Source organism: Platichthys flesus, chromosome 18, assembly GCF_949316205.1.
Source record: "Platichthys flesus chromosome 18, fPlaFle2.1, whole genome shotgun sequence".
Taxonomy (NCBI): Eukaryota; Metazoa; Chordata; class Actinopteri; order Pleuronectiformes; family Pleuronectidae; genus Platichthys; species Platichthys flesus.
This window is the reverse complement of record NC_084962.1, coordinates 11,342,889-11,356,096: the sequence shown is the minus strand read 5'-3', so window position 1 is coordinate 11,356,096 and position 13,208 is coordinate 11,342,889. Positions and strand designations below refer to the sequence as shown.

At 41.2% G+C, this 13,208-nt stretch overlaps 2 protein-coding genes and 1 long non-coding RNA gene across 3 annotated transcripts; 2 read left to right on the top strand and 1 right to left on the bottom strand.

Annotated features, from left to right (window-relative positions):
* Nucleotides 1-1,768: 1,768 nt before the first annotated feature.
* Nucleotides 1,769-3,958, top strand: LOC133973384 (uncharacterized). The gene is made up of 5 exons (XR_009924570.1): nucleotides 1,769-1,957; nucleotides 2,673-2,768; nucleotides 2,911-2,957; nucleotides 3,043-3,138; nucleotides 3,371-3,958. It is a non-coding gene; the product is annotated as an uncharacterized LOC133973384 (long non-coding RNA).
* Nucleotides 3,959-4,691: 733 nt separating this feature from the next.
* Nucleotides 4,692-10,517, bottom strand: mtfr2 (mitochondrial fission regulator 2). Its single transcript, XM_062411204.1, has 8 exons — nucleotides 10,378-10,517; nucleotides 9,025-9,208; nucleotides 8,790-8,894; nucleotides 8,482-8,606; nucleotides 7,803-8,011; nucleotides 7,426-7,705; nucleotides 6,926-7,109; nucleotides 4,692-5,777 (listed from the first exon to the last, which is right to left on the bottom strand). The coding sequence occupies exons 2-8, from the start codon at nucleotides 9,094-9,096 to the stop codon at nucleotides 5,724-5,726; spliced, it is 1,029 nt and encodes a 342-aa protein (XP_062267188.1). The 5' UTR covers nucleotides 9,097-9,208; nucleotides 10,378-10,517; the 3' UTR covers nucleotides 4,692-5,723.
* Nucleotides 10,518-10,630: 113 nt separating this feature from the next.
* Nucleotides 10,631-13,195, top strand: armc1l (armadillo repeat containing 1, like). The gene is made up of 7 exons (XM_062412100.1): nucleotides 10,631-10,708; nucleotides 11,016-11,188; nucleotides 11,489-11,580; nucleotides 11,723-11,906; nucleotides 11,989-12,105; nucleotides 12,438-12,512; nucleotides 12,623-13,195. The coding sequence occupies exons 2-7, from the start codon at nucleotides 11,036-11,038 to the stop codon at nucleotides 12,815-12,817; spliced, it is 816 nt and encodes a 271-aa protein (XP_062268084.1). The 5' UTR covers nucleotides 10,631-10,708; nucleotides 11,016-11,035; the 3' UTR covers nucleotides 12,818-13,195.
* Nucleotides 13,196-13,208: the final 13 nt, after the last annotated feature.

The window sequence follows — 13,208 nt, the reverse complement described above, 5'->3', positions numbered from 1 at the left end:
GGCAAGAGCAGAAAAGACGTGATGGAATAATTTAAACGCGGCGCATAAACTGAAAGAATAAAGTTTCTGACATCTTGTAGAATCCAGGACAACAAGACCTGTTATTTTGAAAGCAGAGAGAGAGGAACTCTCCAGTATGAGTGTGTCAATAGATGTGTGTGTGTCTTCCTGTCTGTATCTTTGTGTGAAGATGCACCACTAGACTGTTGCATAGAATGATTCTGCTCTTGCAAAATAAATAATATAATGTCACATTATCAACGTAAACATGATGTAATTTTTGCATCATGCTCAGTTTTCATGTTTTAATTTTCTGTAACTGTGTGACTATGAGGAACAATAAACTGCTCACTCTTTCCCTGAGGTGACTGAAACAATTAATGGTAAAAAAGAAAAGAAGTGTAAATTCATACCATGGAGTCACAAAAATGCAATCAACTGACCCAATGAGTATATGTTTTATTTATGGGAAATGCTGACACCTGCTGCAGGTTAAAAGAGGTTAAAGTTGAGGCTCTAAATATAAGGTCAGGACATCAAGTAGAAGTAGTAGTAGTTAAAAGATAAAAGGAAATAAATTAATAAACAGCACATTTCACTGCTCTATATTGGTCAATAAAGATTTGAATACCTGGTGATTGAAACTATTTTTCACCAATATGCAGTGCCATTAAGTTAATTCAAAAAAAATGTAAGTAGACACAAAAAGTACAATTTAATTTACCTTAACTTTTGTTTGGAGGATTTAGAATAATATTCTGGGTTGTGTGATGTTAAACCAGTTTTAACTCTCATTTTCTGTTTCTTGTTTCCTTTGTTACTCTGAGATCTCAGCATATCTTCTTCGGCAGGATGTGGGTAACAGCAGGCAACTGCAAACGTTGTGCTTCTGTACTTTATAATATATATCTTGTTATGTAAAACGAAAGGCAGTGCTCTACAGTGGGCTTATATAGAGTGAAACCTTTCTTATACATCCATCCACTATATACATGTGTCATGACAGTACTGAAAGAAATGTAACCCTCTCTTGTACGGTGCTTCCTAAATGGAATTACAGGAACTTTACCATAATATCTAAAAGCTATAGTAATTATAGCATATGAATATGAAGGTTAAGTTTGTTAAGATAGCACCAGGTTAGGCACAGATGTAAGATTTGAGCTATACGTTTGGCTTTTATAGACAAAAACCTATGAAGAGGACACTGAAGTCAAGAGACAGTTAGACAATGTGGATGATTATAAATTTTGGCTATAGTCGTTTATTTTTGTGAGAGCTCTAACTCAATCTACAGCAGAACTTTTGACTTCGGCACAGCAGGTCCTTATGTATCCTTAATTCTCAGGTGATTAGTTAATGTCAAGATGTCCACTGCTAACTGTAACTGTCAGGAAAGATGTTGCTGTTTGCTATTTAACACTTACCAACACTTTTATCCTTGCCAAAAATCTTCAAGTGAAATTATGTTTACAACCAATGACACCAGTGCTTCATCGAAAGATGCCTTCTGTGTGTTCATAATCACTTCACTTCATGATAATTGTCTTCAACAGAAGCACAGCATGAAGTTACCATAGCATGCAAAAAGTGATGTTAAAATACAGCCATAAAAAATAAATGTAAAGTGACAACAGCCTTCAGCATAAAGTTAACATCCTTGTTGCTTGTGGGCGAGTTTCACCACACTTGACGAGCTACAGATTCCTCTGACAACGGAAACACTTATTGATATGTGACATTCAAAAGCCAGTTGTGGTTTTACTCTGCTCTGCATCACAGGTAACGCAGTGAACTTTTTGTTTCACAGAAACAGAAAGACGATGAGAAGACCACACACTGGAGCTGCTCTACCCAGCCAACAGGGATGGATGATATGTATCTTATTTCTTATGGTCCGATGTGAATCAACGTGGTACAATGACAAATTCTCGTCCTGTTGAAGAATCTTAACCAGGTATGATTTATTTCTAATGGCTCTGGAGGAAATTAACATATGTATGTGCTGAATTTGTAAATGTAGATTCACACGTTGTCAGCTTACAGGGAACACGTGTCTGGAAATGTGCTAAAAGTTGTCAAGGGTTATGGGGGAATAGAGGTACCTTTATGTTTTTTGTTGGGTTTTAGTTTATAAAGGGTAATTATAGAAAATCATTGTAAAAGAAAAAACAAATATGGTCTCAAAACACAAATAAAAAACAATTGTCAGAAATAAACCTGGCAAAGCAAAGGGTTTCATGTAGTTATTGAAATAGATCATTTTGATTTGCTCAACATTACTGCATGTGTACTGGTATATACATATTAATGAGTAAATGGTCTGAAGACACACACCTCTTGTGACGTATTGTATATGGGCGGAAGAATAGAACGAAAATGGCGATGTACGATGAGTCTGTAAGTTCGATCTTTTCAGAGCTAAAATTTAAATGTACAAATGTACATGTATTTAATATACCTGTATCACACACAAAGTAAGCAGACGTTGTATAAAAACTTGTAGACATACTTTTACTTGTATTTGGAAGTGGGTTGACTTGCTTTGACTGTGCTTGTTTGTTTGATTAGCATTGTTAGCATGCAGCAATGTATGCGATACAAAACGCGAGTTTGGTTTTGTAATGGGGCCATTTGATGATGATATATTTCATTTCTCGTTAATTTGAAAGGATTTGCCGATCTCGATCGAGTGTGTGGACAATGCAGCTGGATGTCCTGGCGTAGTCATTTATGACGATCAAACATTTCCCGTTTCTTCGGATCAGGTGATGAACAAACAGCCGTTTAAAAAGTCACGTATATAAGGAAACAAAAAATCGGAGTTCATGCAATAAATGCATTTTTATGTACAATCGTTTTTGTGAATAGAATTCACTAGAATTGTGGTTTCTCTCGTTGCTTGGCCAGGATGCTGCCAGTGGGACGGCCAGTGGTGATGGACAAGGCCCTGGCAGGTCAATGTAACTTATTTTCAGGTGCACAACGTTTTTCATATTAATCATGGGAACTTTCTAATTTGTAATTTTACTTTTTCTGTAGTTCTGTGATAGTTTTCCAATTAGACTGTTACGCAGCTGAGGACTACACCGTGACGTTGGAGGATCCTCCTGAGATCGTCACTGATTCAGACGCCAGGTAAAAAAGAAATAACATTCTATTGAACATATTTACAATTGTTTAGCATCACTAAACATTTTAATTTGTTTGTTTATGAATTTAATTTTTATATTTACACATCTTTACAAATGTTAATGTTTGTGTATGGTGATTCTAATTCCTAATTATCTAAGACTAGGTACTGTACAACTGCTGAGCATGGCACAATGGTATTACGTCAGTATCAACTTTTTTGTTCCATTTTTTACAGTCTTGAGGACGAGGTCGATGAGGACGAATAACTACGGGAAAAACAGACATCACCATTAATGTTGTTTATTTGAATGGACACTATAGCATTTAAGTAATTATTTAATCCGTTAACTTATCAACATATATAAATATTTGATGTTTAATACGGAAGATATAACAGGTCTAAAAATGAACCTGTGAAACTAATACTAATACATACTAAAGGAAATGTAACTGTGACCAGGGGTGAAGTTGAACATTCAAGTTTGCGTAGGAGTGAAATGACCCGGATGTATTTAAAAGGATGCAAGGCCATACTTACACCTGAGCAGACCCACGTAAATATAAAGAAAACAGGACAGCTGTTTTATTCCAATGACACAATCCAGAACTGATATAAATCCTCACATGACCGTCTAAGCTCCGGATGTCTTCTTTGACCAGTCAGGACTCTCAGTGAAAAGCAAACACGTTGAACTTGAAATGTCGAACAAGAAATCCACACTCGATTATATCGAAGTGTCAGAGGCACCAGAAAACTCTATATCCCTACATCATGTCTGATATGCTTTTGTTCTCTTGCTCATTAAAAAAAAACATTTAAATATTTTGGTCTCGTTTGTTTTATTTTCAATATGTATTTTGTTGTTATGTCCTGAGAAGTTTATGGTTAAATGTAAAATCTGAAAACATATTTTCTACGAGCCGTCACTGTTATGGAGGAGAAACATTTGTTTAATTGGCATACAACAGAGTTTGTCACTGTTTTTTATGTGTGTACATATCAGCAGTTATACTTTCTTAAAAAAATGTGTAGGATTTTTTTTGCACAGCTGTACTCCATTTTTCCATTGGGGTCTGCAAAGCAAGTTAAAGAAAAATCCTGCCTCCTCCATGCGAGTGGATGGGACATGGACCAAACTAAAAAGTCAAATACAAAACATACATTTTGTCCAATATGGTTTGTGTCTGTGTCTCTGTCATGTACAGGTCCTTAATCTGGACAAATCCCAGATTCATGAAGGAGGCCTGGATTTGTTAGAAAGTTTATTACATAGCTGAACACAGAGACATTCATTTACCAAAACTGGAACCACAAAATCCTATGCAAGTCAAGGCTGTTTATATATATATATATATATATATATATATATATATATATATATATATATATATATATATGGTGGGTTGTGGCCTCCTGCGAGAGAACACTGGTGCAGCCGTCGAGAATAATCTCCATTATGACAATGGACACTATTTCAACATATTTTGTAATCATTGTTTAAGCTAAATGTAATCAAACATCAACATCATCTGTAAATTAGAGACTTAAACGATAATTAATCCATGTTATGATTCATTCTGGTTTCTGCTCCTGTGCGATTAAAAAATATTTCCTATTCCTCGTATTATCGTGCCTGGACAACACCAACTCACATATGCTTAAAAACGGCCCAGAACGCAACAGTGTAAAATTACGTCGTCATTTGCACAATGTCCTGCAGCAGTTTGAGCCTCAATTCAAACAATAAAATTATTACATTTACAGGGATTTGGACACACATCAGGAAGCACAACAAATAAACATTAGTGCATTTGAACATTTCTACAAAACAAAAATACCTGAAACTGCGGTTGCATAGAGTAAAGCTACATGAATCTTAAAACACAATGTTGTTTATTTCAATTGGTTGAGATCAAACCCTCATAAAGCGATTTGAGATACTAGAGGGCAGGTAGCTACAAGCTACAGTGTATAACTGTTTAAAGGAGACATGTTATCCTTTCCATAGTGTGTAGGTTTTTTTGTGCACGTAAACGGCCTGTGCCCCCGAACAAAAACAGGTCAAGCATAGTCCTTTCCTACACACGATGGAAACTGTTCACCAATCACAACAGAGTGGGCCATCAGGCCAATCAGAGCAGCCTGGGCTTACTGGAGGGGGTTCTTAAAGAGACAGGAGTTAAAAGCAAGCGTTTCAGACAGAGGCTGAAAAGAGGAGCAGCAGCGATAGACAGTATGAGGAAAGTGATGGGTTTTCTGAGCATTCGAGCATGTGAACCTTTTCAAGTAACAACTCCACTTAGGAGCAAAATATGTCTCCTTTAAATACGTTATCTCCTTTAAAAAGAAGCTCTGCACACAAACATACCAGTATAAAAAACACTGGAAACATAAGAATGGAACTCACAAATAAGACAAAACAACACTATTACCCTTGCTTACAGCATTAACCTTGACAAAGACATACATTCAAACCTCCCAGCAATGAAAAAAACAAGTCAGCATCAAGCGTTTGGTCCAATCTGTGGCAGCTGTGATTGGCTGTTGGGCTGTCTTACTTTTGACCTTTCGGGCTCAGAGGTGATCATTAATGGGACATCAGGTGACGTCGTCCCTGACTGCGTCTGGCGTGGTGAGGGACCTGGAACAGAAATGTCCGGTTAGCAGCCGTTAAAACTCACACGCCCGATGTTTGCCACAACATTCTAAAAGTCCCTTGTAATAACATTACATTACATTACATTTAGCTTTTATCCAAAGCGACTTACAATAAGTGCATTCAACCCCGAGGGTACATACCAATGACGACAAGAATCAAGAAAGTACAATTTCTTCAAAATAAAGAAAAACTACAAAGTGCTATAATTAAGTGCCATTAGAGTGCTACTAAAGTGTTAGCTTCTGAAAGTTGTTAGTTTTTTTTTGTTTTGTTTTTTAATTCAAGGTAAAGTCGGAAGAGGTATGTTTTTAGTTTTCGGCGGAAGATGTGTAAACTTTCTGATGTCCGGATGTCAATGGGGAGCTCATTCCACCATTTAGGAGCCAGGACGGAAAACAGTCGTGTTTTTGATGAGTGTTTAGCTCGCAGTGAAGGAGCAACGAGCCGATTAGCCGAAGCAGAGCGGAGTGAACGGGCTGGGGTGTAACGTTTGACCATGTCCTGGATGTAGACTGGACCGGATCCGTTCACAGCATGGTACGCAAGTACTAGTGTTTTGAACCGGATGCGAGCAGCCACTGGTAACCAGTGAAGGGAGCGGAGGAGAGGAGTAGTGTGAGTGAATTTAGGTTGGTTAAAAACCAGTCGAGCTGCTGCATTCTGGATGAGCTGCAAAGGTCGGATGGCAGTAGCAGGTAGACCTGCCAGGAGGGAGTTACAGTAATCTAGACGTGAGATGACCAGAGCCTGGACCAGAACCTGCACCGCCTTCTGAGTGATAAGAACCTATATGGACCATAAACTGTAAATAAAGATGAACGACACGTGTCCGCTATGTCCAAACATTCAGAAATTAAGCCAAACTATCCAGGACATGAACCAGCCAATGCCGTTGCTGTGGATTGGAGCCAGAGTCTGTGTTTCTGTGATCGGGGATGGAGCCACACTAACGACTGTGCCGATACACATTCTCTGCGAATTACAAGTCAGTCTCAGCTGTCAATCATGATGTGTCACTCCACTTTAGCATCAAACAAACATTAGTGTTATATAACTAAATCTAAAATGACATAAACCTGATACAAACAAAGGCGTGTGTCAGCATGGGGGTGTGTCTGTGGACGACAAACCTTAGGCGTGTCCGGGCTGCCAAAGGGTGAGAGTTCGAGGGAATTCTCTTTGTCGGACGAGTTGTTATGGCGATACTGGGCGAACTTTCTCTTTAGCGCTTCTGCGATAAGAGCTGCTGGGTCATTGAGCAGTGCCCCCCCTCCCTTACTGCGTCTCCTCCTGACTGGTGTGCCCCCTGGTGACCTGGAGGGAAATGAAGAAAAAAGACAAATTATACCACATTCACCCAATTAAATTATTAAAGTAAGGGACTGTGCAAATTCAATGCCTAATGCACAAAGACTGTATACATTTTGCTCTGTGTATATATATATATTGACTTGTGTTTACATTTTATGTTTAATTATTTATTACTTTTATTGATGTTTATTTTTGTTACGGCCGTCTTTGCTGATGCGACAAATGTTCACAAGATTGGGACGGACGGACGGAAAACCCGAACACATAATAAAATAATATAATAAAAATCCCTGACACGCCTACATATTCTGATGCTTACCTCTCCACCGTGCGCAATGTCACTTGGCTTATGTCCTTGAGAACATCCAGCATGGAGGGGATCCCTTTTACTTCCACCCCCCTACTGGGGGCTTTCTCGTTATTCTTTCGTTGGCGGATCAGGTCTACCATAGACAAGGTCTCAGTAGAGGTGCAGGGAGGGGGAGGAGGAGGAGGCGGCGGAGGTGGTGGTGGAGGAGCAGCAGCGCGAGGTGTGGAGGTCAGAGTCGGCTGAGCACACATCTGAGGTGTTCCCGGGGCGTTATGGAACTCGGTCACACCTAAAACATGTCGAGAGGTTGAAAACAAAATGTAAAATGCTTGACGTACTGAGAATAATTGTGAGGAGTTGAGGTCCAAGGATCAAAGACTAAGCACCTGAGGATGGAGCGGCGGTAACAATCATGGCTATCTGAGCTCGAAGCTGAAGCAGCTCGCTCTCCAGTGCTGTGATCTTCTTCAGGGCCACTGGATCAGCGCTCTGTCTCACAGCTCTGCCTCCTCTCTGGGTTTGCCTTGTGGCCGGTCCCGGGTGTCTCACCACATCTCGATTTACAGTGCTTTGCTTCTTCGGAGGTAGATGGTTCCTGCACATGGACATTTCACCGCTTAATACTTGCTGAGCAGATTCAGAAAATACAGTTTTTCCCTGAAGTACACAGACACTCATCAATTAATCATGCAGGAAAAAATGTTTCTGCGTACTAATCTAAATAAATCATAAATAAAGACAGAATCTAGTATTTGCAGCATATTAAAGAGATGCTGCATCTTAAAAGTGTTTTTTTGATCTGCAAACTAAATCACATGACTGTTCTTCAATGAAACACTTAATTGCTGGTTTTAATATGATATTATATATCAAATCTTGAAAAACAATATGTACATTTATGGGTTGAAGATGGCTCAAAACACCATCCAGTGTTTAAAACCATCTTGGAACTTGCAAGGCCAATGCTAACACAAGATGCCCCCTTTTCTCCTTTTGAATGTAACATGTGATTGAGGAGCAGGAGCGTGAAAAGAAAAAACGGTCCATGTCTGTTTATGTGTTTACCTGGTCTTAGCAAAACTTTCCCCTTCGTCCTCAAACACCCACATGACGTCAGCGAATGAGGGGATGGCAGGCGTTTCCACGGGGACGTCAGCATATCCATTGGGCTTATAGCCGAGCAAAGGGACCTGGGGCAAAACATGGAGGTTACACACTAAGATGCTGACAGCTCCAAACAATTGTAGATATTCACATGAGTTTTGAACAAGGCACAGAGCTCGACAGCTGCTTAGTAGAGGTGAAAGTAGGTAATTTTTATATTATAGTTTTATTGGTTTAATACATCACCCAGTTAGAAAGTTGTACAGTACCTGGAAGTGAAGACGAGGTGTCGGTGTAAGTGGGAGATTTGTCCCAATCATCCGCACAATGCTGCGATACTGACCGCACTGCTGACTGTCCCACACTGGGACCAGCTACAGACCAGACGACAAAAGACACAGCAATAAATGGATTAAAATAAAACAACCACTTTTGTGAGTAAACTCTACAGATTTTTCTTGCCCACATAAAACGATCCCAGGGATGCACAGTGGCGGCACTCACCATGTCTGGTTCCACGCCAAAGTACTCCAGCACGGCGCGCAGCACATCCAGAATATCCTCCACTAAAGACATTGGAAGGACTTTGCCCCTTCACAGGCTGACAACTGCAGAGCTCCTCTTTCTGCTGACAGACTTGGTGAGAGGCCAACACAGGGAGGACGTCACTGAGTCACATACTTGGCACCTGGAACACAAGATGCAACACAATTGAAATGTTGTCATGGACATCAACATTAGGACAATTTCTAAACCAGCCTCATGCCACCTTTACACTATTGCAGGAAATTCAATGTCAGCAAGGCTTCGACTGATAAGGAGTGTGTTGGTTAAAATTTCCAAGGGCCACATTTGTGCCAGTGCATGATGGCTGTTTGTGGAGTCCCTTCCTCACTGACTCTGCATTAGACACTGCAGTTTACAGTTTTCTTCCTCTTCTTCAGCGACCCAGTCTCTCTGCCTGCAGGAGAGAGGAGGCCCGCGGGGAGGGAGAGCAAACGACCCGACTCAGACTCCAATGATTTTGAGAGTGCGGGTGCAGGCACAGAGAACGTAGCTGCAGTGTGAGAGGGAGGGAGGGTGGGGGGTGCTATGCTGTGTGTTTATTGTACACAATGTTGCAGACAACTCTGAAACTGCGAGGAGGTACCACAAAAGGAAATCATCCTTGCATTTTCCCAGAGCTCAAGGTAACATCATCAAAAGATTTTCAGTGGATATAACTTTTTCCTCTTTGTAATTTAAAATCCCCAGATACTAGATTTACAACAAATTTAAGACAATTGCATTTTTACTGGAAATGGACTCAAACCAGTAAGTACACCCTGATGGAGGCATAAGCCCGATAACGCACTGGTGTATTGCAGTGCTTGAAACCCATTGAAATAAACCACTTGGAGTGCCTGGACCTGAATTCTTCATCGTATTATTGTTGGACATAAGTTATCCTCCTCCCTCCACCTCTCTCTCTCCTGCACTTGAATAAGTTTGTTATTATTTCAAAGTAAAATCTGTGAATTTACAAACAACGGTCACATCTGCAATCACAGAAAACACTCAGAGGGACAGTCTGTGGCTTGGAGGTGCTTCATTCAACTAAAAGTGATCTCACTCACACACGCACACACACACACAGCTGTCTCCCTCTGAACCTCTGGATGCTGACTCGGCTGATAAATCCCATTGGATCAGCACAATAGATGGTAAACACACGCTCACACGCTCTCTTTCCCTCACACACACACACACAAACAATAATGGAACCCCCCTCGGTTCAACACAATGCAGGTAACACTCCGCACAGGAAACACGCAGCAGCCGAACATGCGGGCTGATCAGAAACACACGTGCACTCACCGTGAACTTGTTTCCTTATTGAAACCCGATCAATACATCGATCAGAATCTCTCTTCATACCGATCGACACACACTCGAAGCTGCAGATAAACACGAACACGCCGAAACAGCCTCGCAGCTCACGCGCTCAACAGCCAGGACTTCTGCAAAGTCAAATAAAGCAGAAGCAGCAACGCCTTCTCTGATTGGCTGTCGATACCGAATCAGTAGGAGAAGCCAATAGGAGCATGCGACCTTGCAGCGTCGGCATCGGTCGGTCGACCAATTGCGTGTCGCGTAAACTCCAGCCCCAAATTTGTACTTTTGTCCCACGAGCGGTTCCTCGTTCTGAGTAAGTAAAACCAGTTCTGTCGCTTTTATGGCTCTTTTGTGACACTTATTACGTTTATATGGGTGTTTATGGTTTTATTTCAACCATTTATTAGTATAAACCCCAAACAATGCGCCAGAAATATATTTATCCTAACGGGGCAAAAGTACTTAGCTCTCCTTTGCTAGCCACAGCGCTAGCGTTAGCAAACAGGCTAACTTCAAGCTAACTTTGACAAATGAGCTCCTCACGGCAAAACTTCCGGGTCCCTTGGAGTTAAATAACTTTTTCCTCCTGTTGATAAAGTGTCTCCCCCCTCCGCCCTCAGGTCGGGTTCGGTCAGCAGACATGATGGACGCTCTGTCAGTGGTGAGTCAGCTCCGGGACCTGGCCTCGGAGCCGCAGAACCGGGAGGTGATCGTCCAGGACCAGGGCTGTCTCCCCGGGCTGGTTCTCTTCCTCGACCACCAGAACCCCGACGTCCTGCTCGCTACTCTGCAGGTGAGCGGAAATAATCTGATCGGTGTGTTTACAAATGTCAAAGGATCAGACTGTGGTTGATAAAAGAAGAATTACTGAACTGTCATATATAAGTCTTTGCTAGTAAGTAAATGGCAGGCTAATATGCTTTACTGGAACACCATACACAAACAATGACATAAAACAAAGAAAGAGGAAAAATAAGAATTGAGAAGATATTGGTGAGTTTGTAAGTCGGGACTTTTCACTTACTTGGTCAAAACAGATTTAACTGCTAAATGTACTTATGTATATATTAATCCGTGTTCTGTGCGTTTTCAGACCCTGCGTTACTTGGCTGATTTGCCTCCCAACATCCCCACCATGAAGAATGAACTGGGTATGATGGTGAGCTTGGAGAATCTCATGGAAAGGTGGGGGGATCATGTTTTTTATACCCTCTCTGGAAAATGTCTACATTTCATTTTACTATACAGAGTTAATGTTTAATTTTCACTTTGTAATTCTACCTTTTGTTGTCGTGTCTGACATGATCAATTATGTTTCTCAATACAGGGAGGCTCTGTCTGTTGACATTACTGCCTTGGCCCAGGAGGTGTTCAACATCCTGCGTACACCTGCTAATCCTGCACCCAGGACACCAGAGAGGGAGAAGAGACAGAAATCCCAGTTCTTCATCAACTCCTCCAACAAGAAGGCCAAGTCGGTCACTCTGCACATTCAGGGACTGGACAGCACTGTGAGTAGACTGGATGACAGTCACACTGTTGCTTTTGGGTCCGGCCTAACCTGAACTAAATACTTCTCCCTCTGTTACCTAGGACCAGCGCGGCTTGTGTGAACAGGCTCTTCTGAAGGTCAGAGGAGTGATCAGCTTCACGTTCCAGATGGCCTCCAAGAGGTGCACTGTCCGTATCCGCGCCGACTTGCCTACTGAGGTAACACACATTTACGGCCAGTGTTTACTTTCGTAAAATTTCTCCTCTAAGTATTCAGCACACGAATCAGGTAGAAGTATGGTGCATCTTGTTTGATTGTCCTGTTGCACTACTGTCTTGAATAGTGTCACTCTATTTTGCACATGGTAAGTTAATTTGTTAGCTTATTTTGTAGTGTGTTTTGATTGTATATCTATCTGTGCAAGAACACTGAGCATAATTAACACCAGAGTCAAATTCTTAGTATGTGCACAAATACATGAGAAGACAAATTGATTCAGATTATTCCATAATCCCTGAAACTACCTTCCCTGATCTCACTCCATTTACAGAGTCTGGCCTCAGCCATCGCTGCCACAAAGGTTCTGTCAGCCCAACAAGTGGTGAAGAATGAAGCAGGAGAAGAGGTTGGGACATATTTTTAAGTATCTGTTGCAAAATTCCAATTGTGGTGTAAAGTTCACATTTAACTTTTAAAACCTACATTTCATCTCCTTTTTATTAATGCTTTATTCAGGTTTTGATTCCTCTGAGCTCCTCGGGAGTGAAGGTCGAACAAAACTCAGCAATACCAGATTACCTCCCGGAGGAAGAGGAGAGCCCAGAGAAGGAAGTCGACCGAGCAATCTCCCGCACTACGGCAAAGGAAGATTCCAACGGGAGCTGGCTCAACGCTGCTGCCGGCTTCCTCACAAAAACCTTCTACTGGTGAAACTGGAGCAGTTTCCCTGAAACTCAGGAGATTGTCATAGTTGAGCTAAACGACTGCCCCCTGCTGCTGTGTTTGTGACATTAGTGGACATAAATGGATGTGAGCATGCCACAGGACTGCATTCTGACTGTTTTCACAGTCAGAACTTCAAATTGCCATCGATCCCTGTGACTAACTCAAAATATCAATTTGCTCCAAAGTCTAGAACTGCTCTGCTCTGAAGTGAATGGAGGCCCTCACACTTGAACAAATGTCGAAGGACTTCAATGCTATTTTCTATCCACTTTTCTCATTGTGTAAATATTTTTCTCATCTTTCCATGTTTATTCTTTGAATTGTCTGTAAAAGTAAATAATAAATATTACTGTTTTAATTTTTCGGGTGTTCTGTC